We start from the raw sequence: 26,258 nt of genomic DNA, 5'->3' as shown, positions 1-26,258 counted from the left end.
ATGAGGCTTTACAAGTAGCTCACGAAAGAAGGGAAGCGAAAAGCAAGGGAGAAAGGGGAAGATATACCCAAGTGAATGCAGAGTTCCAGAGAATAGCAAGGAGAGACAAGAAGGCCTTCTTAAATGAACAATGCAAAGAAATCGAGGAAAACAACAGAATGGGAAAGACTAGAGATCTCTTCAAGAAAATCGGAGATCTCAAGGGAACGTTTCGTGCAAAGACGGGCATGAGAAAGGACAAAGAAGGCAGGGACCTAACAGAAGCAGATGACATTAAGAAGAGGTGGCAAGAATACACAGAAGAACTGTACAGGAAAGATCTGAATGTCCCTGATAGCCATGATAGTGCGGTCACTGAACTTGAGCCGGACATCCTCGAGAGTGAAGTCAAGTGGGCCTTAGGAAGCATTAGTAACAACAAAGCTAGCGGAGATGACAGTATTCCAGCCGAGCTATTTAAAATCCTAAAAGATGATGCTGTTAAAGTGCTGCATTCAATATGCCAACAAATCTGGAACACTCAACAGTGGCCACAAGACTGGAAAAGGTCAGTTTACATTCCAATTCCAAAGAAGGGCAACGCCAAAGAGTGTTCAAACTACCGCACAATTGCGCTCATTTCACATGCCAGCAAGGTGATGCTCAAAATCCTACAAGCTAGGCTTCAGCAGTATGCGAACCGAGAACTACCGGAAGTACAAGCTGGGTTTAGAAGAGAACCGAGAACTACCGGAAGTACAAGCTGGGTTTAGAAGAGGCAGAGATCAAATCGCCAACATTCGCTGCATCATGGAGAAAGCAAGAGAATTCCAGAAAAACGTCTATTTCTGCTTCATTGACTAGGCTAAAGCCTTTGATTGTGTGGATCACAACAAACTGTGGCAAATTCTTAAAGTGATGGGAGTACCAGACCACCTTACCTGTCTCCTGAGAAACCTGTACGAGGGTCAAGAAGCAAGAGTAAGAACCAGAGATGGAACAACCGATTGGTTCAAAATTGGGAAAGGAGTACGACAAGGCTGCATATTGTCACCCTGCTTATTTAACTTATATGCAGAGTACATCATGAGAAATGCCGGGTTGGATGAATCAGAGGTCGGAATTAAGATTGCTGGGAGAATTATCAACAACCTCCGATATGCAGACGATACCACCCTAATGGCAGAAAGCGAAGAGGATCTAAAGAGCCTCTTGTTGAGGGTGAAAGAGGAGAGTGCAAAAGCTGGTTTGAAACTCAACATTAAAAAAACTAAGATCATGGCATCTGGCCCCATCACTTCCTGGCATATAGAAGGGGAAGAAATGGAAGCAGTGACAGATTTTACTTTCTTGGGCTCCAAGATCACCGCAGACGGTGACTGTAGCCATGAAATTAAAAGACGCTTGCTCCTTGGGAGGAAAGCTATGGCCAACCTAGACAGCATAGTAAGAAGCAGAGATATCACCTTGCCGACAAAGGTCCGTCTAATCAAAGCTATGGTTTTCCCAGTAGTAATGTATGGCTGTGAGAGCTGGACTATAAGGAAGGCTGAGCGCCGAAGAATTGATGCTTTCGAACTGTGGTGCTGGAGAAGACTCTTACGAGTGCCCTGGACTGCAAGGAGGTCAAATCAGTCCATCCTAAAGGAAATCAACCCTGAGTGCTCATTGGAAGGACAGATAATGAAGCTGAAGCTCCAATATTTTGGCCACCTAATGCGACGAGAAAACTCTCTGGAAAAGACCCTGATGCTGGGAAAGACTGAAGGCAAAAGGAGAAGGGGACGGCAGAGGATGAGATGGCTAGATAGCATCACGGATGCAATGAATATGAACTTGAGCACGCTCCGGGAGAGAGCGCAGGACAGGAAGGCCTGGCGTGCTATGGTCCATGGGGTCACGAAGAGTCGGACACGACTGAACGACTGAACAACAACAACAACAATTATTTTTGCTCCTTCTTAACTCTTTTTTTGTGTTTCTCTTTTTCTTAGACATTACTATGAATTACTAGTAGGCTGTATATAGCTATTATCAGTTGTTGAGCATAACTGTATCACTACTTAAATTTACTTATGAATTTAAATTGTTAATTAAAAATCTGGAAATGTTGCTGTATTTTATGTACTATTCTCTGATATTTGCTGTAAGCCAACTTGGTCATAATTTCGCATGGGAAATCAAGTCATGATGACAGATATATAGATATAGATATAGATATAGATATAGATATAGATATAGATATAGATATTGTGTGTGTGTGTGTGTGTGTGTGTGTGAGAAAAGTAATAATAGGCATATGCGCATTAATGGAATTTGATTGGAGGGGCATATGATCTCAACAAACAACGAAATGTCTTTCACATAGAGATTTCTTCACAACAAAGACTTCTGTCTCTTTCATTTAAAATGATGTTTAATGGAACCCATTATCTTGATGCATGAATAAGAAGATAGTAGAGCATGGAAACACCATATGTAGGGATATCTTTCACAGTGAAATGTGGTTAGCAGCAACACTTAGAGATGGATGAATGTGCCTGGTCCATTTCTGCAGACTTCCTTCTTTTCCTGTCTCCAAGCCCATCCTGTGCTGGTTCTGTGAGGATTTTTTAAAACAGAAAATAGCCATACATATTTTTGTGCACATTTTTCATATGAACATATTAACTGATGTATTAATGGAGAGACATTCTGCCATTCGCAAAAAGCATATTTGTGTTAATTTTATAAATGTAAGGAATCAGGAGGGGGATGCATTTTCAAATATGTACATGTTGTCAAATACACTTTTTCTTTCACAGAACACAATGAAAGTTTAGAAATGTACAGATTTCTGGCCGCAAATTGAATCCATTTCCACATTCAGTTTCTGGAGCTGTGTACTGGGTAAATCCATAAAACACTCTCAGTGGGGCAGATTTCTCACCCATCCCTACTAACACAGAACCATAAACAGGAAAATAAGGTCTACTAAATATTACATTTATTGCTTGCAAAAGAATGATTCATTCACAGGACAAATTCTCTGTTCCCCATCCCATTGGCCCTGAAATTCTGACAGAATACATTTTGCTACTTAGAATTATGAACAGAGGCAGATACATTTACATATACATGCCACAAAATATTGCTTTGAGAGTTTCTTTGTCAGCAGCTACAATTACAGAAAAATAAATCAATTTTCAGAAATTAAGAATGGTCTTTGGATTTCAAGACAAGCTTCTGACAGGGTAAAGCAGTAATTGTAAAATATGGGGTACATGTACAAACATGATAGTGTCCCTTCAAACAGTTAAAATTGGTTTGTTTTTCTAAATGAAAATTTCAATTAGAAAGAATTTGGAGAGTTTGGGGTAAGATGGATAATGCAGTTGCAGACAGGGAAACATTAACAATTATCATACAGACAGACACATATCTCCAGATTATAAATAATAGTGTAGGACAGACACTAAAATTTTTAGTCCTTTCTTCTGATGAGCTGTTCTCTGCTGTTCAGCTCAGGCCTCAATAGAATAATATAACATTTGGGGAAAAAGATGCAACCCAACAATCCAGCACTGGAGGCTAAGATCGAGAAGACCTCCACAGCTACCATGTATTTTCCCTTGGTGCTCAGGTAGGTGGGAACAAAGGATAACCAAACACTGCAAAACACCAGCATGCTGAATGTGATGAACTTGGCTTCATTGAAACTGTCAGGCAGCTTGCGGGCAAAGAAAGCCACAGTGAAGCTGGCAATCGACAGGAAGCCCAAGTAGCCCAGGACACAGTAAAACATTGTCACAGAGCCCTCATTACATTCCACTACAATTTCCCCCGCTACTGAGTGAACATCAATATCTGGGAAAGAAGGATTCATTGCCAGCCACACAGTACAAATGCCTGTTTGACTGAAGGAGCAGGAAAGAACAACACAGCTGGCCAGCCTTTTCCCCACCCATTTTCGGATCTTGGATCCTGGCTTTGTGGCCATGAAAGCCAGAACCACAGTGATGGTTTTTGCCAGCACACAAGAAACAGCCACTGAGAAGATGATGCCAAAAGTGGTTTGTCGGAGGAGACACATCACCTTCTGAGGTTGGCCAATGAACAGGAACACACAAAGGAAACAGAGCAGGAGGGAGATGAGGAGACCATAGGTGAGGTCCCGGTTGTTAGCAATGACGATGGGAGTGTTGTGGTGTTTCATAAATATTCCTAACACCAGAGCCGTGATCAAAGAAAAGGAAAGAACAAAGAAAGATAAACTGAGACCCAAAGTTTCTTTATAAGACAAGAAGGTTATAACCTTGGGAATACAGAAATCCCGGTTCTTGTTTGGATACTTTTTGTCTGCACATTTATGACAGTCGTTCATGTCTGAAATAGAAAAGATGTGGTCTTGATCTAACAAATGTGCCATAAATCTTAAGAATATGGTGTAGTTGTCCCATCACAGCACTAAAGTAGCTCCTTTCTACTGATACTGTGAAATGTGGCAAGGGGTGGTTTTGAGTGGCTCAGAGTTTTGTAGATCTAAGCGACATCTTGGGTTTTAAAAACAAGGAGATCACCGTTCCCTGCTAAATATGGCTGTAGTCCCACAATTATTAAATAGGAACATCTTTCTTCTGTATCCAGTGAAGGCTGGTAGCTCTGGTTTTGGTGGGGCTATTTCATTCTGTGCTTCAGTCAGAACCAGCCAGAACTCTAACGGAGCTATCCAAGGACCTGAACCCATTCTGGTTCTGATTTAAACCCTGAATGGAATCACAGCCCCACTGAAATTGTAGCCAGCAGCCCCCAGTGTCTGTATCTGCTGCAGCACTGAAACACTGTTGAAAGACAGACCCAGATTAATTACTTTGCAATAGTAACAAATGTTTCACACATGCCAGTTCTCTGAACAGGTCTCTGAATAGGTCAAATTCTGCTTTCTCTTTTAATTGATATTAGCATGACACCTTGTGCCAAGAATAAGGATGGGAGAATCAATGAGGCTCAAGCTTGCTGACATTCTCTGAGTTCCACCTCAAAGCTCAGTTCACCTCACTCTTGTTTTCGATTATAATTAGGGGCGTTGTGGGCGTCCAGCTGGGGCCCGAGGCAGGGATCCCTTGGTGAACCGCAAAATGATGGCTCGGCCTTTTTCATAAATGCTGATTTTATGCAAATGGTGGCCATAAAGAAACCATTTATTCAAGATTATAGGCATAAATAGCCATTTATGCCTGTAATCTTGTGTAAATGGCTGCTTTACAGCCACCATTTCTGTAAAATCAGCCTTCACGAAAAAGGCCGAGCCACTATTTTTATGCAAAATGGCAGCTCAGCAAGGAATCAGACAGCTGCATATCACTTGCTAGGTGCTCGCAGACCACCTGGCGACTTACCACACATGGTGGGCAGGGATGTGTGGCTGGTGGGGGTCCAGCAAGTTGCACACAACCCAGACCACAGTGAGTTCAGCCATCCCTAATTTCAATCTGTTTTTATTTTCATTTGACTGGGGAAAGTATGCATTTTGGGACATCCTTTTTGAACACGTGCACTTAAATGGGCAACATTCCCCAACTGACATAAGTATAAAAATGCTTTTTTAAATTTTTACAAAAGCACATTTTACAAATGCAAACACAACAAGTCAGGAACATGCATGCCTTTCCTGAATAAATGCATTTGCATTCATGTTTGCATTGAGTGGTGCAACCAGGCAAGTTTGAGTAAAAATGAAGCAAAGTAAACTTTATATACATCCCTAAACAATCATCTATTTTATTATGGAAAAGGCAGCAGAACGAGAGGCTCAAAGGCTGGCAGGTAGGGATGGGTGAATCTATCAGTTTTGGTTTCTTTTAGTTTCTCTTTTTTCCACTCTTTTTATGTTCAGTTCATCCCAAAGCTTGAGAATTTTTCCAATCATACATTCAACTTGTCCTGAACTTTGCCATTTCTAAAACACGCACACACAAACCTATATGTATTTTTCTGCACATTTCTACTAATAAATGCATTTTTATGCAACTTTGCCTTATCCACACATTTTTCTGCAGAATCAGAAAATGCCTACCTGATAGCCTGGTCACAGCCCAGGCAGTTGACCAATAAGGCTATCTCTAAATCTGCCAATCCAAAGCCAAGGGAGGGGGGGCAGTGGGGATGGCCCAATTCTGAAGTGCTCTCTAAGGCTTTCCATGTTCACTCAGGGGCCAAAATTCTGGGAAATTATGCTATTTTGGTGATATGCATATGGTATGACATCCTATGCTGTTCTTAGTTCTACCTTCACCACTACCTTGGAGCTGGATGGCTGTCAGTGGCAAAGTAGTGGACTTAAGTTCCAGCTTTGTCTGTTTGCTGGAGTCTATGCAGCTGAAACTATCATGCAACTGAAGCTACCATTCCACATTACAAGTACCCAGTTGGCAACCGATACCATCCACATAGGATGATAGATTTGAAAGGGACCTTCAAGGGCATCTAGCCCAACTTTCTGCTTAGTGCAGGCTAAGCCACAGGTAAAGTATTTCTCCTTACTCTTCCTGTGCATCTCCCACACAGGCATATATAACATTTTCTTACTGGAAGGTGGGATTGCTTCAAAGCAAAGTCAGGGCCTCCTGCAGTTGCCATCTTATGTCTAGGTGACATAGGTTAGGCTCAGATATAGTAACTCACCCAAGATATACAAGCTACTCTCATTTAGGAGGCAGCCTCCAGAGAGAACCTAAAACAACTAGATAGTAGAAAAGATCTTTGACTTTTGGATGCAATCTTCCGTGTATTAGAGGCAGTCTTGCATCTGAAGGCAGTTTCTACTACCTAGCTGTTATGGCTTCTCTCTTTTGCTGTTATTCCAATCCTGCCAACCCTATGCTTAAAACACACACACAGAGAGAGAGAGAGAGAGAGAGAGAGAGAGGGAAAGAGAGAGAGATGCATTGGGTGACTGAATTATTATTCAACATGAACATTCCATTTTGTTATGTTTTTTACTTGTGGGGAAGTCTCCACAAAAGAGAAACAATCAGAGGAAGATAGAAAAAAGAACCTCCATGTTTAGTCACAATCTACCATGGAAACATGTTTTCAGTGGTAGACTGAACCTGATAGTGGCTTTTCCACTATCAGGCTGACATAGCTCATCTCGCCCTTGAGATGAATGTGTATGTATGTGTAATATATATTCTGAGGTAAGTGTTCCTGGAATAATTATGAGTATGTCCTGGGCCTCCCCAGTGCTTTGGGCAGCACCCCAACAGGGGAATTCCCCCAGGGGAATGGAGTGGGAAGACCTCTCCCTCAGGGCCTGGGGAAGGTGGTGCACCATGGCAGGGACCATGTCTAGGGGGGTCAATAGGCATTCCTTCACTCAGATAGGGCCAGCCCACTGCATCTGACTCTGACAGCTGTATAAGTTTGTTTTTCAGCCTTCACTCTATCAATGGCTATTCTCACCCATGCGAAGCTGAGTCCATCAGTCTAGACTCCCCCCCCCCTTTTTTAACACTACCCCACTGTGTGCATGTGTGTGTGTGTGAATTTTGGGGAGAAACAGTTGGGGGAAAATTTAACACACACACCCTCCCAGAGCACTGTGGTACTGATCAGAATCAGGACTGCACATGCTTACACAAGAGTAAGGAATACTATCACCCAGAGTTACGGTACATGTGCTTAGCAGATCATTTGTTTGGCCTGGACAGTCTCTTCAGAATGTCTCTTCACAATATCCCTCTGTTTTTACACTCCCTATGTTGGCTCATCAGGGTCAAAAGGAATTGAGATGTTGGCTTTCTACCAGAGGTCTGCATTCACACTCCATTCTATTCCCCCTCCCATTAAATTCCATAAGCTAAAATGAGGTGAAATATCATACTTTTTTGAAAGCCAATAAACACCTTATATTTCTTCTGTGGAAAAGCTACACTAGGGAGACTACACTTTCTCCCTTACCTAAAATGAAAAAACCAAAAACCAAAACCTATTTCTCAAAACACTTTGTATAAAGTAAAACTCAGGAGTGGGGTGGGGGACCCAAAAGGCAATACCTGGCAAACTGCTGGTGGATGCTAATCAAACTTTAAATTCCACTTATTTCCATTTCTACCTCCAAATCTGCCTGGACCATCCTCCCTCCCACCTCTCCTAAACCTCAGGGTTTCAGATCAGTCCACTGTGCTGTTTTTCAGTATAAGCCACAAAACCTACTGATTTCTTGTTCTAATGGCGCAATGCAATTCAGTCAGCGAACTCACCCTCTTGGTCTGAAATCTTCCCTTCTGGACATGGGATGCAATTATAACAACAAAATGCCTCCCCCTCCTTCACTTTCTTGCTAGAACCAGGAAGGCAACTCTCAGTACATGCAGAAAGAGGCTGTACCTAATTCATAATAAAAGGGGACAACAATATTTATGAGTTTGGAATCCTTATGTTTCTGGGGTCTTTCCATATTTTAATAACATGACCATAAAATTTTCAGTTATGTGTGAATGGGCTCACTAGTATGCCACATATTAGCACAATGAATATGGTACAGCATTATCTCTATTTTATAATTACAGCACTTTATGAAAATTGACAAGTTCTTTATAAATTTATTCTTGAGTGTTCTTCCTACATAGACTTCTACACAATACATTATTTTCATCAATACAGCCTTCTACACTTTTTTTTTTTTTAAAAAAACATTAAAATCTCCAAATACTGGGAGTATCCTTTTCTGTCCCATTTAGAGGTTATGCATCTTTGTTAGGAATAGTAGCTTTCAAACAAACAAATGTATAAATATTGGGGTGGATCCAGACTTAGTTATATAGTTACAATTGAAATAAATGGGGCTTGAATTAACCACACCAAACATAACTCTCATTGATCTCAGTGGGTTTGCTCAAGTATGACTAAGGCTGGATTCAACTTGTAATTTTCTCAGTATTATATTCTGAAGAAATAGGACTTGAGTATTCAAATAGTTACATATCATTTCTTAAATTCGCTTTTTGATATGGACCTTGGGTAATATTTCTTTCTTAATCATGATTGAAATCCCTTTGGAATATATATGAACCAAAGTAGACAGTGCCAGAAATGACTGACTGAAAGATGGCCTCACATTTATTTTGGGTCTTGTTTATACATTTATGTCAATGATATACCCCTCTAATTTACATAACACCCTTAATTTACACACTGCCCTTGGTAGATTACAATGCACTTAGAACAAAGTCAGAACAAAGTATTGCTCAATTAAATAAACACCACAATTAAATATCAATTAGAATAGCAGAGTAAAAACTACAGATCCAGTGTTTTAACTACATTGTCCACCATTACAGTGTAAATATTTAAAATATTTAAGGAAAAATCAAGCTTTGTCCCATGGACGGTATTTGGTTCTATGTTAAAGAACATCAAGGCCCATGGCCTGTGTTCTGGGACATCACAGAGGGAATGGTGACGGAAAGATCTGCAGGGACACAAACAGGGAATCTAAGATTGGAAATCATCCTCCAGGGCTGGAGGGGTAGAACTGATCTCTCTCACGGCCTCCTGTACACAATCTCAGGGGCTGTAGGATTGCAGCCTAAGGGTGCAATCCTATGCACGTTTAGACAGAAAAATGTCCTACAACTTCCAGCATTCCTCAGGGAGCTGGCTGGGGAATGCTGGGAGCTGCAGGACCTCTTTCTGTCTTAACATGCATAGGATTGCATCCTAAATGTGTTTTTTCTCTCAAAATACGCAATTCTAAACATATCTTCTCTCGAAATATGCATTTTTAGAATATTTTGCTGTGTCTTTGAACTGAGAAGCAGAGTGTAAAAATGGAACAATTGCAAAATCGGATGGATAGCTACATTCTAAACTGCATATAACTCAGGGAGGTGGAGAACATGTCAGTTCATATCACAACCGAGAAATATCAAATGCCTCAAGCATCCCCAGCTGTTATTGCTGTTCTTTCTTTTTAAAAAAAATGGTGCAGCATCATCCCTATAGTCATAATAATTACAGCATCAAAATTCCCCACTTTTCTATAAATGTATAACCTATTTTAGTGTGTACCTCTACTTTCACCTAATAGGTTAATTTAATTGTATATACTATATTCCATATTGTTTTTCTAAACCATTTAGAAAAACTTCGAACTATCTGATCAACTATCCCCCCCGCCCATTAAAGCAGGGATGGGGAACGTTGAATCCATGAGCCAAATTTGGCTTGCCAGGCTGGCCCATCTGGCCCACAGAGTCTCAGAACAGGCCCCGCCCGCTCCTTGAGACCAATCTCCCACCAAGGAGCCCTGCCCCCTCAAAAAATCAAACAAACAAAATGGCAGAGCAACTGAGCTGCAGCCCCAAGGCCATGGAGTGGTGACTTTGCTCTTCCTTTACCTTCCCTGAGTGGAGAAGGCAAAAGAGCCCCTTCTCTTGGTCCCACCCTCTTTCCCTGATGACCAATCATTTGGTGACTTCCTCATTTTTGTGCAGTGTTTCCCCATTCTAAATGGTTGAAATGTCCCTCCTAATACTTATTTAATGGCAATAAGAGTTTTAAGCTAGAATATGCAGGTATTTTAGCTCCACCCCCTTTGCCTTTCAGCCCTAATGGATTTTTGGCACTCACCAAAAGAGGATCAACACCCCTTTCCTGGGCCTTGGGTATTTTAAATCAAATTACATTTTAATGGTTTTAACTCCTGCTTTATTTCTTGGCTGTTTTTACCTCCACTTTTGCACTGTTTCTTATCAGGTTTGCTTTGCGTTTGCAGTGTATTTTTAATGATCTTTATTTGTATTGTATGATATTATTGTTCTTATTTGAAAATGATTTCACACTGGCTAGAAACCCTTTTTTGTAGGTGTCATATAAATACAAATAATAAAATAAATAGATATATAACTGGATCCAAATAAATTTATAAAAAGCACCTTCTTTCAGTACCTGCCTTCAGAGGTGTGTTGATGGTGATGTAAGACAGTGAATTCTCTACTCCCAGGGTATGGAACTGCTTGCCAAGGGAGGCTAGGTTGGCTCCCTCTCTACTTTTATTCTTCTGGCAGGCAAATACTTCTTTTTTTTAAAGCAGGACTTTGGCAGGGAAAGTCTGCTGTTTTTATTCTGGAATTCTTGTGTTTTTAATTGTGCTTTTGTATATTAGTTTATTATTGTTTAACCAAGTTTTATTTAATGGGGGGGGAGTTTCTATGATTGAGCGCCATTTTCTTGGTAGAAAGCCAGGGTATGAATCAAATCCATCAATGCATCTCACCTGGTTAAACCGACTGTGCCATGTTATAGCCTCTTTTTGGATCATTAATGCTTGGACTGGAGGAGCCTGGGGATCCACTCTCCCAACTTTCACACGATGAAAGGATCGATTTGAGGAAACAATCCAGTTGATAACATCAAATCCAGCTACTAGCCATCCGCTCTGGTCAAGGGAAACCTTGTCTCCAGCACTGTTATTAAAAGAGATACCTCTCAGAAAGTGATGGAGCTAGATTAAAAGGAACAAGCAAGAGGTTTGAAATGACAAAATCTGGATATTCCAAATTCAGGCATAATGACATTAGAGGAATGATGTCATGGCCAGGTTTGTTTGTTTGTTTTGGCTTGGGGAAGATTTATGGAAGACTCTCAATTATAGTATTCATACACACACACCCCATTTGAGGGGTTATTCATACTCATGTAGTTCAGGTCCAAGAAAGTCTGTCCTCAGCCAGGAATCAGGGTGATTGATAAAAGTTTTAAGAGCAGTGCTCTAACAGGAGGTTGGGCATTGGAACTAGGCTTTTAAATTTTTGTGATGGCTCCCTTAGCTGCTGTTTTAGAAGGCTACGGGGGGGGGGATTATTTTCCCCCACCTCTGCTTATGGTCCCATGCCCCCCCGATCATTCCCTCATGTCTCTCAGAGGCTTTGTGCCTGTTGTGTTTTTAATGTACTTATTTTATTACTGTTTTAATTAAGTTTTTATTTTGTTTTTTATGTTCTTATGATTGTAAGCCACCTTGAGTGCCATTTTCTTGGTAGAGAGGCAGAACAAAAATCAAATCCATAAATAAAAAATAAAGAATGCATCTCACCTGGTTAAATCAGCTGTATCTTTTTAGGGCCTCTGTATCGATCATTAATGCCTGGTCTGGAGGAGCTTGTGGATCCACCCTTCCAACTCTGACACAATGAGAAGAGTGGTTGGAGGAAACAATCCAACTGATAACATCGAATTCAGCTACTAGCCACCCACTGTGGCTTTGTGCCTGGTTGAGGAGAGCTGTCTGGTCTCTAGTTCTGCATGCCTTTATTTACTGAGATTGTCTATCCATGCTATGTTCTCAGGCAGGATCCCTCTGTAGCTAGTTGTCTCCTTGCCTGAACCTCTCCCTATGCACTTGATTTAGTGTGATCATCCCTCCTGTCATTCGTAAACTCCTGCCACACCCCAACTTTCCAGGCTGCCTTAGGATCTATGTACAGTAGCTGTTGAAAGAGTCCAAGTACGTGGGGCAGCCACAGAAATTACATTAAAATATGCTTTATTCCTGGAGCACTGTCAGAAGCAAAGAAACTCTGGCATGAATCTGATCACATTGGGGGAATGAGTAGGAGATAGTAGTGAGAGGAGAGTCCAGCACAAATGGCCACCAGGAAGGAATCACATGCAAAAAAAAAAAAAAAAAAAAATGGATGCTGTATTTTTAGCCTGGTGGACCTGCTGGGACAAGGTAAAACTGCTGCAGAAAAAAAAAATGCTTAGGGTGAGCTGGCCTCCCTGCTTTGCAAAGGACTAGAATGGGGACATGAATGAACCAACAAATTCCTACAAAAACTATTATTGAATTAAGGGCATGATGGCCAGTTTCAGCCAAGACCCATGCGAATGTTGTCTTGACACAGGGTGGAGACAGATTTGTGCAGAAATTTCACTGCTAGAAAAGTCCTGACAAAAGTCCTGACTTCATGCAGGTAAAATTAAATCCAAGGCCATCTAGTGCCTAAATTCTTTAAGGACACTATCCACACATACACACCCCAACACCTCCCCCGCCCCCAATTTAAATACTCCTTAACAGAACATCAGCCTTTCTCCAAAGACCTAGGACATGGCTGATTTGAAGAAAGCAGAGGAGGCTGATTTAACTATACACTATTTTTCTTTAATTTCTTCCTGATGGGGAGAGAAAGAAAGATGGCAATGTTAGCATGGGGAGAGTTTGGTATAGCATTTACTGCACACTTTGTGGCCTGCTGTAACACCCACAGATATGTTGCTCTTCCATTTGAGGATGTTGAGCACATTACCTGCCAGGAATATTGATGCTGAAGCTTCAGCCCTCCTCTGCTTGTCATTGCTCTGTGTTTAAATTTAGATGAGGACATGGCATGTAAAGCATGGGCCACAGCATAGACAGCATTGTAGATAATGTAGCTATGGGCGGTCATGCTCATTTCAAAGAAGGTCCCTGGAAGACTCTCCAGCTTCTCCTCCCCTGTGCAAATAATCTCCTCCTCCTTGCTCAGAACCTGATCTGGGAATGCACAGCCAAAGGCCTGTTGCCAGAAGTCCTTGATAAATCCATCTGCTTTCACACTGGAAGGGTTTCTGCTCTCAACAAATGGCTTGAATTCTGGTAGGTCACTGGAGTGAATTGTTAAGGACAGAGCACCACTGAATATTTCTGCATCCCAATTCCTTTGATAGACCAATGAGGTGAGCTCCATTTGGGCTGTCATTATCCACACTATACCTTTTGGTTTAGCTGTCACATTTTCTATATTTGAAATATATTGCAGCCATCTCAAATCCACCAGGGAGTAAGAATCTCCATAGACTACCAATGCATTCGCTTTGCTGCCCATTATTTGATCGTACATTTTTGCCCCACGTCCAACTATACTAGAAAATTCACTGATAAGTCTGAATTTGGGTATTTTTTCTATGAAGGCAAAACAGACATGATTCTGGGAAAAATATGGAAACACAGCTTGCACAAATTTTTCTCCATTGTCATCATCCATAATAAGCATCCCAATCCACATCCAACGAAAATGCAGAAGTAGAGACAGAATCCCCATATACTGAAGGACTTCCTGAGGGACCATCTGGTAGAAGGGAAGGCCTGGGGTTTTATCATTCATTATTGGAGCAGAACCATAAATGAGCTACAGAGAGAAAAATGGTAAGTGTAGCCTCAATATTGCCGTTTTGAATGTTCACAAGATTTATGTCAGCAATCCCTACAACAAGAAACCAGTAAGTTAAGCAAATAGTTGCACAGAGTGGTAGGCAGCAGTATTGCAACCGAAACTCTCCCCACGACCTGGGTTCGATCCCAGTGGAAGCTGTGTCTTGGGTAGCTGGCTCAGGTCAACTCAGCCCTCCATCCTTCTGAGGTGGGTAAAATGAGTACACAGCTTGCTGGGGGAAAGGTAGTCATGACTGGGGAAGGCAATGGCAAACCACCCTGCTATAGTCTGCCATGAAAATGCCAGCGAAAGCGGCGCCCCTCTAGGAGTCCGTAATGACTCAGTGCTTGCACAGGAGGAACCTTTCCTACCTTTCCTATTGTTTCTATGCTCTGAATCCATGGCTGTCTTTTATGTACAATCTCTTTTTTCAGGAAACATAATTGAAATGCATTCTGCTCAAGTAACATCCTAGGAAAGTTGACAACCTTTTTAATTAACCAGGAAGTGCAAGTTGAACTAATTCTTGATATTCTAAGAGCAGACATTTACTATATCTTGTAGTTTTATATAAAATACTAAGGGATTGCCTTAGGGCTCAAAAGAGCTCAGTATCCCCCTGTCCACTTGGTATGTGCATTCGAGTTTGTATGTGAATAGGGCACTTTTACCCCACCAAGTCATCCTCACCTGGATATAATTTATTCCAGTGCTGAGCTTTTAGCTGTTTTTTCAATGATAATCAGGGTCTACTATGTAAAGTGGATATCCTTCCGAAAGATGTTCTGGGGATGGCATGGACCTGTATATTCGGAAGTGGTGCCGATGACTCCCTGTTAATAATAACAATGTCCTCTGTTTCCTTTTGTAAGGCTGTGAGTGCTGCTTGCTTATGCAACAAAAACAGCAACATCAGCACACAATACAGAAGTATCAGCAGGCTTAGGGGAAATTGGGATCCCCCTAAGATGGGGAAAACCCCTCAAGCCGCCCATTCAGGATTAAGTGTAATCAGTGGCCATAGCATGGTGACTGTTGGGAGGGACACAGAAAACTAGGTTGGAAGGGGGATAGAATAGACTATCCTTCACAGAACAACATTATGTTAGAGGTCCAACTTGTACTGCTGCTGCTGCTGCTGCTGCTGCTGCTGCTACTACTACTACTACTATTACTACTACTACTAATAATAATAATAATTTGGAGATATACTTTTACAGCTGCAGAGCACTCAATTGAATCAGATTATTTCCAAGGTCCATCAGATTATTTCCAGGGCACTCATCATTTCTGTATTTCAGTTACAAAATACAAATCTCAAAAGACCTAGGAAGTGTTAGTTACATTCCCATAGTCCACCCCTCCTCACACATATAGTGACTGGTATCCTACCTGTGGAACCTTATAGATATCCAAGATAGTTGCCACATGGAGGGAGATTTGGGAGTCCAGTCCTCCAATGACTGCTACTAGATTATTCTGCTTGTCGCACATGTAGTTGGGGATCAATCTCTCCAGTGCCGATAAAAGCAGCATTGTGGCATGATAGGTCCTCTTTGCATTGTTGTAGCTGTCATAGATGCGGAAACCCAGAGTGAGATTGGGCAGGATCTGAGGGTTTTCATTTATCTCCTTTATGCCGAACACCAAGGCCAAGATGTTCTGGTAATTCTTAGGCACTACACTGGAAAGAGAGTTACATTCCGTATCAGAAGAATATTCCATAGCATTGAATGGAATTCCATAGCCACCTTGCTCTGTGTCTTCTTCATTTTCTCAGTGTTTATGTACTTTCTTGCTTGATGCACTCTTTAGTCTAAGATGAGCTATACAAAAATAACACAGACAAACAATATGTGTGTTCATGTTCAGAACACAATACCCCCTATACACAGAAATAGCAGAAGTAATTGTGTCTGAGAATAATGAAGAAGAGAAGCCCTGGTCAGAGCCAGAATGATGAATTTGAAAATATTCATATGGATCCATGACAATTTTTGAGTGGTGGTAGTGAGAAGGAGGGTTGGGTCTCCATGTTGCCACCAAATATTTCCCAAAGGGATCACATTTGTGGAACTAGAGGGTCTTTATCTGGGCCATAACTAGCGATAGAAGTCCTAGATTCTGTCCTCAGCAGCATCATTAAATATGGTTTTGGGCTTTGGGCTAAAACAAAGCCTCTGTTCCACCAAGAGCTTGAGAGAGCACTTGCCAATATGAGTAGAAAGCAATGGGCTAGATGGACCAATTTACTGACTGCAACACAAGGCAATTTCACATATCTGTTCAAGAGTCCACCCCATGAGGAATATCTCTAGCAAATGTCAGAGAAGTCTAAGGAATCATAGGAATGTTGATAAGATAAGAGGCTCTAGAAGGGGTGGGTGTGTGAGTCTCCAGGCTTTGCCTTTGTAAGACACCCTGGGAGTCTTTTCAGCTGAAGGGTCAGTTAAAAATGACATAAAGAAATACATAGGAGTGAAATAGCATTTAAAAGATTAAATATTCCATGATGTCTTTTTCCTACTGAGAAAAAGACCCCTGTTTTCTTCAGCATCCTCAAAATTGCATTAACTTTTCTACATCCTAAGCCAAGAGGCCACTGTTCTAAGGGTGCTGCTCTATGACTGAACGTTGCAATGACAAAAGTAATTCAAAATGACAGTTAACAATGATTAAGTCATTACACAAGCTCTTCCAATGCTGCCGGAAGGGGTTCTCCAGTGAAGATTATTTCTGAACTGGAGATGAGGCCAGCATGAGTAACAACAACACCAATCATGAGGTCTCCTGGCTGGTGATACGAGTGAAGTGGAGTGTGTGGATTATAGACGTTGCATTTCACCATGTGAGCCTTGCATACCAGGTGAGGCAACAGTACCAGCAAGACCACCAAAACTATCATTCTCAGTGCAAGTGGAAATATTGCTTCTAGACATAGAACTTTCTATTGTTCGGTAGCTCTATAATTAGACTATACATGATTAAAACTGCCTTATTTGAAATTTAGTGTCTCCTGGAACACCTGAACCCTGGCATATCCAAGATCAGAATGGCATGCCCTCACCTGTTCCTAGCCCTTCTGCCAAGGAATAAATAGTACTGGGCACATATATAAACCTCCTCCACAGTCTTCACTATAGGATTTGCTAGTGGTCAGTGAAAGTCCACAGGGGTTAGAAGAGCAGCTGAATTAATTAGTCTTTTGATTACCAAAAGGCTCAGGAAGGTAATTGCTAAGTTAAAGTTGGATATTCCCTGTTATTAGTTTTGCTTTTGGCTAATTAATTTCCACTGAGGATTAGTTGAGCATCAGAATTAATTGCCATCCTTTTGATAATTGAACTAGAAGTCAATTATTCAGTTTAAGATGGGGATTCCCTGCAGAATTTTTGAAGAAAATGTGTTTATCACATGTTCTGAACAGAAGTTTACTTTTCCACACTGGTCTCTTCCAGAGTGAAAGTTTCTAGCAGCACCAATCATTGTACTTCTGCAGTAAAGTACCAAGCAGAATTTCCAGGTACTGTCCACACTGCCACAGGAAATTGACACTACATGCCACAACTTCCTGTCCACACCAGTAAGCAAAGATTTACCCAAAGATCTTCCTTCCCTTGGTTCTTCCCTCCACCATGTTATCTGTACCAAAATGGCTTTTGTTGTAGTAGTTGTTTCTTCTCCTCCAGAATTGTGCAGTTCTGCAATTGCACAATTTGAAATGTCCTGAAAGTTCTGAAAGTCCAGAGGTTCAGTGTTGAATGTTTTCTGTCATTTAAGTGCATTTCACCGTGGTTAGGATCAGAATAATTGTGTTTGGGGGGCAGAGGGTTAAACCTTCCTCCCCACCGCTTTCTTTTTTCCTCTGACATTCCATCCTCCCCACAGATGGGTGGCAAGGTGGTGGTGGGGGGTTAAATATGAACAAAATTATTCATTCTATACTTTTTCATTTTGTAGCTTTCCCTGGGAGGGGGGGCAGTGAAATTTCCAGGGAAAACATGGTTGTGGGGGAAAGTTTTAACACTCTCCAACTGGAATGCTGTGGAGCTGCATGCACTTACACAGCAGTTAAAGTGCAGCTGTGAACCTTTGGACATTCAGAATTCTGCAATTGCATGATTCTGCAGAAGAAGAAACAGCCCTTAGTTAAATAGGAAAGTACAGTCTCCACAGCAAGAACATGATACCAGGTGTACCCTCCAAAAATAAAAAAGTCGTAGTTGTCTGATTCATGACATCTCTGAGCTAGGACACTACATTTAACACAGTAAACAGTCTTCCTCCAGATGTGTTGGACTATGGTTCCCATCATGCCAATCCAGGAATGCACCATGTTGGGGAAAGGTGGAACTAGAAAAGAAACAAGTGGGGCCTGCAGTGAAATGTCTTAATTCATTTCTAATCTGACTTCAAATGTGCACTTTTGCAACCTAGTGAGTCAGAATAAACAAACTGATTGATTTGTTTCCATTAAAATCATGAGTATTTTACAGAGTATCGTTTAGGAATGGAATTTTCTACCACAAGATGGAGTGATGTCCACCAACTTGGATGGCTTTAAAAGGGGATTAAACACATGTGTGAGGGATAAGGCTATCAATGGCTGCTAGTCATGATAGCAATATATTACCTCCAGTAAGAGTCAGTGTGCCTCGGTATACCATTTGCTGGGGAACATGGGCAGGTGGGTGCTTTTGCATTCATGTTTTGCTTGTAGGTTTCCCACATGGAGCTGGCTGGCCACTGTGTGAACAGAATGCTAGAGTAGATGGGACCCTTGCTCTAATCCAGCATGGCTCTCATTGTATTGTTAAGTGCCATCCCATTTTGGACGTTGCTAGTAGAGGGAACAAGTGGGATCTAGAACAATATGTGCTTATGTTCAGCATCCAGCAAACTAGCCATTCCTTTTTTCAGGATAGTGTATTCCATTCCCTGCCCTCTCCTGTTTACACACACACACACACACACACACACACAGCATTCGGTGGCCACTGAGTATGCAAAGTCCTCAGCGTTTGGGGAGTCTTCCATCATAATTCAGCATTTGAGTGTGCCATTAGAACAAAGCAAGGATCAGCAACAAAATGTTGAAGTATGGAGTGCTCCTGTTGAGGGTTCCAGCCAGGCGGTAAGCCATGCCCTCTTCCAGGACATGTTCCTGGTTTTCCATCCGCCCACCCCTCAACCCCACACAGACATTCATTGTCTGAAGCCACAGATACTGGGACACACTGTAGGTCAAGTGAGCTGTTTCATACACTCTGCCAGGCCTTCACCCTGCATTGTTGCCTGCTGTGTGTTGGATTGTTGCTCCTGCTGTCAGGAGAAGCTGGCATAGCTAGGGATGTTGGAGGAATCTGTTTGTGGGGTGGAGCTCCTGCTGCTGCTGCCCACTGCCCCTGCCATGCACAAGCCCCTCATGCTCTTCTTGCCCCTTTTGGCAAGGAGATTGCAAAGAGTTTGTGCATGGTGGAGATGGCAGTGCTAGCAGCAGCTGTTGGTGGCGGGGACTCCTACTGCTTGCAACTGCGCCACCATTTTGTGCAAAATGTTCCCAGATTTGTGGAACTAGTGCATGGCTCGGCTCGGAAATATGAGCCAAGTCAGGTCCATCACTGTGATCCATCAGGCACCAAGAGGGCCAGATTTCCCTGAGATGGACAACCCTAGGCATAGCTGGCAAGAGGACAAAAACTCCTCCTGGTGATTGATAATGTGATCCAGCTATGCTTGATTCTAGGGAAAGGCCTTTATTTTCTGGGCCTGAAATGGGGCAGTGATGCCCTGAAAGGGGCCAACATCAAGGGAGGCACCCCTTTGGGGAGATACATGGGCAAGGGCCTGCCCACTAACTCCAGGGCCTACTTGATTGTTTAGAGTCTTTGGTGAGGGATTGATCATCTTCTTCATGCCCCATTATGCACCTGGGAGAGAGAATATGGGGCCAAGAGAGCTTCGGCTATTGGGCAGTATAGAAATAAATGAATGAATGAATGAATGAATGAATGAATGGAGGGTCCTCAGGGGGTAATCAGTGTAATGATGGATACAGGGATATATGATGCTGGGAGGAGGGCTAGCCAGGTAAGGCCAACACAGTCCAGACAATTAACTGCTCTGGTGCATCCCAGCTCTCCCCCAACTTGCAGGTTTGGTAGTTATAAGTTCATAATAAGATCTCCCTTATCCATGATTTAATAGTGGATGAGGTGGCCAATCTGGCATGCATAACTGAGATGGTGGGTGAACAGGGAGGAGGTAATCTCTTCCATTTGTGCCCACTGGATACTTGGTTCAGCATCAGGGTAGACTTGAGGGCAAGGAAGGGGGGGTTGCCTTCGTCTATAAGAATTCTCTCTTTCCTTCTCTCTCTTTCCAAGTTCCTGTCCATCTGACTACTACTGTGGAATTTTTGCACCTTGTTTTGGGCTAGTGGGACAGATTGGGGATTATGCGGGTGTGCCGTCCACCCTGCTACCCAACAATCACACCTACCAGAGGTGGTGTCAGATGTGATGCTGTGGTCCCCCAGGTTACTGGTTTTGGAAGAGATGGACATTCATGTCAAGGGTGATTTGTCTGGGGCAGCTCAGGATTTCAAGACCTCCATGTCACTGGCCCAGCACATGTAGCAGGGCACATTCTAGACTTGGATTTTTCAGCCGGTCATTGAGATGTAAATCTGAAAGTCTTTGAATCAGTCCTTTGGTTTGCAACCTGGTTTCCAACCTGGCTTGCTTGATATTTACCTTTTGCTTAACTCTGAATTTTATTAGCATATTTAGATTTGTTTTGAGAGCTCTTTTGGTTCTTGCCTTCCTTCTGGGTGAAGAAGAGACTTCTTTTCTCTTTTTGAACATGTTGTCTCTTTGCTTTGAGACTATTTTGGGCTATCTTTCCCCAAGCCTGTTTTTCTGAGGCAGGAACCTGGCACCTGAGCAGCTTGGTGTAGTTTTTGCCCACTATTTTATTTTGCTCACTGGTGAAGCATGGGCTTCACAACACTTTTCAATTTAAAATATTGTCTTCACTCTCTACCTGGATATTTTCTAACCTAGGGATGGATGGATTCCCTACCTTCCAGTCTGCGGGGTGTCCACGGGGTGGGGGGGGAAGGTGATCCATTCCTCCCCCCCCTGAATCCTCCAGAGCAGCTCTGCATCCGGAGGCTTTCGCAGATCCACACTCTGGCTCTGTAGCATTTGTGATACGGTAATGGTGGCCACCATTACCGTATTCCTGGGAGAAATACAACCACAGATGGTGTAGTGGACACCACTTACGGCTGTAAAGTGCTGGGTTTTTTTTTACCTCAATAGCACTGTAAATGGCTGCAATTAGGTTAACCTCACGGCTTTATGGCCGCAAGTGGCATCCAATACACCATTTGCATTTGTGGTTTTCCCCACGATATGCTAGCCTATTGAGCCATGGGGACTAGTCCCCACTTGGCCATGGGGCTTTGGGCCACTGACTGACTCTGAGCCTAAGCTACCTCACACGGTTGTTGTGAGGATGAAATGGAGAAAGAGGATGCCCATGGAAGCTACGTTGCATTACTTGCAAGAGGAAAAAGGGAAGGATATAAATGTAATGATAACAAATGTAATAATAATAGTAGTTAATAGTAGTAGTGGTAGTAGTAATAGTACTAGTAATGAATGATCTAGAACCAGGACTGAGTAGCAAGGTGGCCAAGTTTGCTGATTACACCGAATTATATAGGGCAGTTAAAACAAAGAGGGATTGTGAAGAGCTCCAAAAGGATCACTCCCTAGTGGACAAATGGACATCAAAATGGCAAATGCAGTTCTGTGTAATAGGGCTGTGCACTACCTCGGTACAAAGCCTGAATAACGAGGTGCCTTGTTGTGACACATAGAAGATCAGACCAGCTCCGAGGCACCCTGAAGCAGCTCCTCCATGAAGTGCCTTGTCCACCTTGTATATTCAGAGCTCTTCTTATGCCTTCTGAGCAGCTGTCAGGCAAAATGTCTGTCTCCAAAATGTATCTACTTCTGAAAGATCACGCAGAGGGGCGGGAGGAGGGAGCGGGGAAGGCAAGAGGATGCAGAGATGCCAAATGTATCAATTTGAGAGATATCCAGCCACCAGGAGAGGCAGAGGAAGGGGAGAGGAGAGGGAGGAGGGGGGAGGTTTGCTGTGAGTCAGCCTCCATTTGCTCATTGTGAGAGAGGTGGTATTATTGGAGAGGACTGTCTGAACATTATTAGGCTAGAGCAGTGGTCTCCAAAGTGGGGTACACGCACCCTGGGGGGAGGAGCAAGATGATCCATTTGGATGCGCAAGTTGCTTGATAATTGTGTAACCTCCCACTGCCCTGACAAGCTGCCACTGTGTGCAATGATGGAGGTGGTGGTAGGGATGTACGAAAGTCACTTACCTTTTACAAAATTTGATTCGCGGTGGGGGAGAGGTGCTCCGTTCCTCCCCCCTGAAATTCTGGCCAGGGGGGGAGGCGCCCTGTCTCTCCCGCAGCGAATCCTGGCCGGCCGGGTCTGCAAATGGCAGCGGCTGTAGCCACCTCTGTTTGCGTCCCTGCAGTCAGCCATGATAGGCTATGTAAATGTTTACGTAGCCTATCACGGCTGAGTAAAAAACAAAACAAAACTGCACGTATGCAAATAGCGGCGCCAATGGGTGCCACCATTTGCGTTCCTTATTTTGGCACGTCTAGTCTACATAAACATTTACGTAGACTACGGCGAAAATAAGACGCTACGCTATTTGCGTTCCCCTTATTTTCGCCGTAGTCTACGTAAATGTTTACATAGACTAGACATGCCAAAATAAGGAATGCAAATGGCGGCTCCCATGGGCACCGCCATTTGCGTACGCGCAGGTTTTTTGTTTTTGTTTTACTCAGCCATGATAGGCTACGTAAGTATTTACGTAGCCTATCGCGGTATTTTTTTTTAAATCTAGCCGTGATAGGCTACGTAAATCTTTATGTAGCCTATCACAGTTTTTTTTTTTTTACTGGAAATGGTGGTGGCAGCAGCCGGTCGGAAGACCGGCCACCGCAGCCGCCGCCGCCGCACCGCCACTGGAGCCGCCGCCACCAGGAGGATTCACCCAAGGTAAGTCCCCTCCCGGAGGGGTGTGGCAGACCATTTTGCCACCAATTTCGGGGGGCTGAATGCGCTGGCATTCGGCCTCCCCGAGATTCGTGGCGAAATTCTCTGACATCCCTAGTCCTAGCCACTTGGAGCAACTGACCCAGCCTCTGCCAGACATGGCAGAGCAAAGTTTAACCCTGTCCACTCTCCTTTGGCAGAACAAAGCCAAGAACAAAGTGCATGCTATGGGGACTGGGTAAAAGGAGGACCCATAAAATCAAAAAGGGATCCTCATGATTTCATATGATTTTTGCAGAGCAAATCCTCCAAACCACCAAGATATCACAGAGCATCTCTGTGTCCATGGACTTAAGTAGAAAAATCATGGATCTGCCACTCGCAGGCACAGCCATGGTGCAAAAACAGGGGAAAATGGCTCCCCCCTTTCCCCAGAACAAGAAGCCTTCTGGTGCATGTACAGAGGGCATAGGAGCTGATGGTGGCAGCAGTGACAGCCCACCCTCATTGGCAGAGTCAGCCTCCAGTCAGGCATCCTCCCCTCCTTCCCAGTAACGGAGAAAGCGCAGTTGGAGGGTGACTCTTACCTTCATCCTAATGGTGGTTGGCGGGCTGTGATACCCCTGCAGCATTTTCTACGGAAGCACCAGCAGCAGCTTCCCCAGCAGCACCAGCAGAAGTAGCAGTGGTGGCTCCCCTGGTGGTGGTGCCCCCCCCGAACAAGGGCCCAGGAAAGAAGCTGGGGGTGGGGCAGTTGTGTGTGTGAGGCAAAGCAGGATTCAGATGTCCAAATCCCGCTTCAGCTTCCAAGGCATAATTAGGAAAGGAATAGGGGTGTACAGATTCCCCACTGTCTGTTCCGATGGGGAATCCGTGGGGGGGGAAGGTGATCCGTTCCTCCCCCCCAGAATCCTCCAGGGCGGTTCCGCTCTGCTTGGATTCGGGGGAGGGACTGGCTTGGGGGCGCTTACCTTCCCTCCTGCCTGCCAGAGCCATTCGCCTCCTCCCTGTCCCTGCCGATTGCCTTAAAAAAAAATGGCGATCAGGAGGATGTGCCCATAGACTTATATGCAAATAAAGTAATGAATCTTGCGTATAAGTCTATGTGTCCATTGGCTTATACACAAGATTCACCACTCTATTTTGCGTATAAGTCTATGGGCACATTCTCCCGACAGCCGTTTTTTTTTTAAGACTTTTTTTTTAAAGGCAATCGGCAGGGACAGGGAGGAGGTGAACAGTTCTGGCTGGAAGAAGCAGCCGAGTGCTGTTCCACCTCCAGTCCTCCTGGAGCAGAGGTAAGTGGTCCCAATCCGCTGCAGATTCCTGAGGCTGGATTCCAAACAATCCTGCCTCATTTGAATCTGCAGCAGATTTCTCTGACATCCCTAGAAAGGAATCAACTTGGCTGAGGGGGTCGGAAAATGCTTCAAGGCACTAATGTTTTGACACACTCTTAGTATCCCCCCCCCCTTCCAATCCATTACTTTCAGGTTCAAGTCATGCAAATACTGTATAAGGACAGTAATTTCACATCTCCTTGGGATTCAACCAAAAAGAAAAGTGCCAACTTCCCAGTAACGCAGGATTCTTTGTACAACAGAATCAGAAGTATGCCGTTATCATGCACTTGGAAATTTTCATTAATTTTTATCACAGAAGCTTCTACACTGCCATCATTTTTTCAAAACCACTTTTGAGTGGGAGATATAGATTGAAATTGTATGGAAGCCTATTTATTTATGTATTTATTGCATTTTATTCTGCCTTTTAGCTCAAAAGTCTCCCAAGGTGACTTACAAAGATAGGAAATAAGATTGTCCACATGCTTGCTTACAACTTACCCTCTAGCAATACACTAAGGCTCAGATGCTTCATAAGACAATACAGGACCAGGACAACATGAAGCATCTTTGCTGGTCCCAGGCACACCATCCTCCCAATCTGGATTTGGGACTGAAAGACCCAGGATAAGTGTGGTTGCATGGAGGATAAGTTGTAAGCAAGCATAATTTGTGACATTGCACAACATCATAACTGATCATGGGGCATGTCAGATTCAGATAAGGCATTAGCCTTAGCTTCTAATTTTCTGGCTTTGTGAAGTTTGGACTAATGTGAGATAGCTGTATTGTCTGGTCTTTTAAGCTGGCAGGGTTTTTTTTTTTTGATGACTGAGTATATATATTAGTAAAAAAAATAATAATGGGCATAGGTACTGGATTGGAATTTAATCGGAACAGCATATGATCTCAAATGTATTTCACATAGATATTTCCTCACAAGGAAGCCTTCTGCTATCCTTTTCATTTAAAATTGTGCTGAATTAGTTTTCTGACAGACCCCATGATCTTGAGGCATGAATAATAGGACAGTAAAGAATGGAAACATCTTGAGCATCTCTATATCAGACTAAAATCCTGCATTTAAAATGTGGCTTTCTGCTTCCATTTTAAATTCAGGATCATGACAGACTCTCTTTACACATGCTTCCTTCCTCCCCCTTTCCCCCCCCCCACTTATTTGAGTCTTCCATATGTTTCATTATACCTAGCTCCTCTTGTTGCAGGTTTACCCCTTTTCAGGAGGGAACTAGGGATGTCAGAGAATTCCGCCCAGATTTTAAATGGGCTCGAATTCTGACAAATCCAGTCCATGGAATCCTCCTTGGAATGGGGCAACCAGGTCTACCCGGACCGGAGCTCATGAGGACCCAATTTTTTTTTCTCTGCCAAAGGGCAGATTTTTCAAAAATAATTACAAAAATAAAAACATAAATCGGAAATGGAGGAAGAAAGACCACGAGAGGCTTTACCCTTTCTATGAGGCATTTTCTGGAGGCTTTCTTTCGCTGGGGCTGAGTCATTCATGGAAATCCTCCATCTTTTCTGTTTATTGTCAGGTGAGGTGAGGTCAGGACAGCTCCGGTGAGGTCAGGTCAGGTGAGGTGAGATGAGGTCAGGACAGCTCCGGTGAGGACAGGTCAGGTGAGGTC

The 26,258-nt window shown here is 43.1% G+C and overlaps 1 protein-coding gene across 1 annotated transcript; it reads right to left on the bottom strand.

The window, feature by feature from the left end:
- Window positions 1-3,442: 3,442 nt before the first annotated feature.
- On the bottom strand, window positions 3,443-24,290 carry LOC146341900 (vomeronasal type-2 receptor 26-like). Its single transcript, XM_084807741.1, has 6 exons — window positions 24,235-24,290; window positions 15,552-15,843; window positions 12,059-12,146; window positions 11,240-11,467; window positions 8,223-8,349; window positions 3,443-4,344 (listed from the first exon to the last, which is right to left on the bottom strand). The coding sequence occupies exons 4-6, from the start codon at window positions 11,282-11,284 to the stop codon at window positions 3,443-3,445; spliced, it is 1,074 nt and encodes a 357-aa protein (XP_084663867.1). The 5' UTR covers window positions 11,285-11,467; window positions 12,059-12,146; window positions 15,552-15,843; window positions 24,235-24,290.
- Between the last annotated feature and the right edge of the window lie 1,968 nt (window positions 24,291-26,258).

Source organism: Heloderma suspectum, chromosome 6, assembly GCF_057233095.1.
Source record: "Heloderma suspectum isolate Gila_16-S chromosome 6, 16-S_ref, whole genome shotgun sequence".
NCBI lineage: Eukaryota > Metazoa > Chordata > Lepidosauria > Squamata > Helodermatidae > Heloderma > Heloderma suspectum.
This window is presented reverse-complemented; position numbering and strand designations above follow the sequence as displayed.

Coding starts and splice junctions, on each gene's coding strand:
- LOC146341900 (XM_084807741.1), bottom strand. CDS start 11,284: ATGATCCAAAAAGAGGCTATAACATGGCACAGTCGGTTTAACCAG. Junction 8,350..11,239: donor GGCACAGTCGGTTTAACCAG/GTGAGATGCATT, acceptor ATTATGAATTAG/GTACAGCCTCTTTCTGCATG. Junction 4,345..8,222: donor GAAGATTTCAGACCAAGAGG/GTGAGTTCGCTG, acceptor TTTCTATTTCAG/ACATGAACGACTGTCATAAA.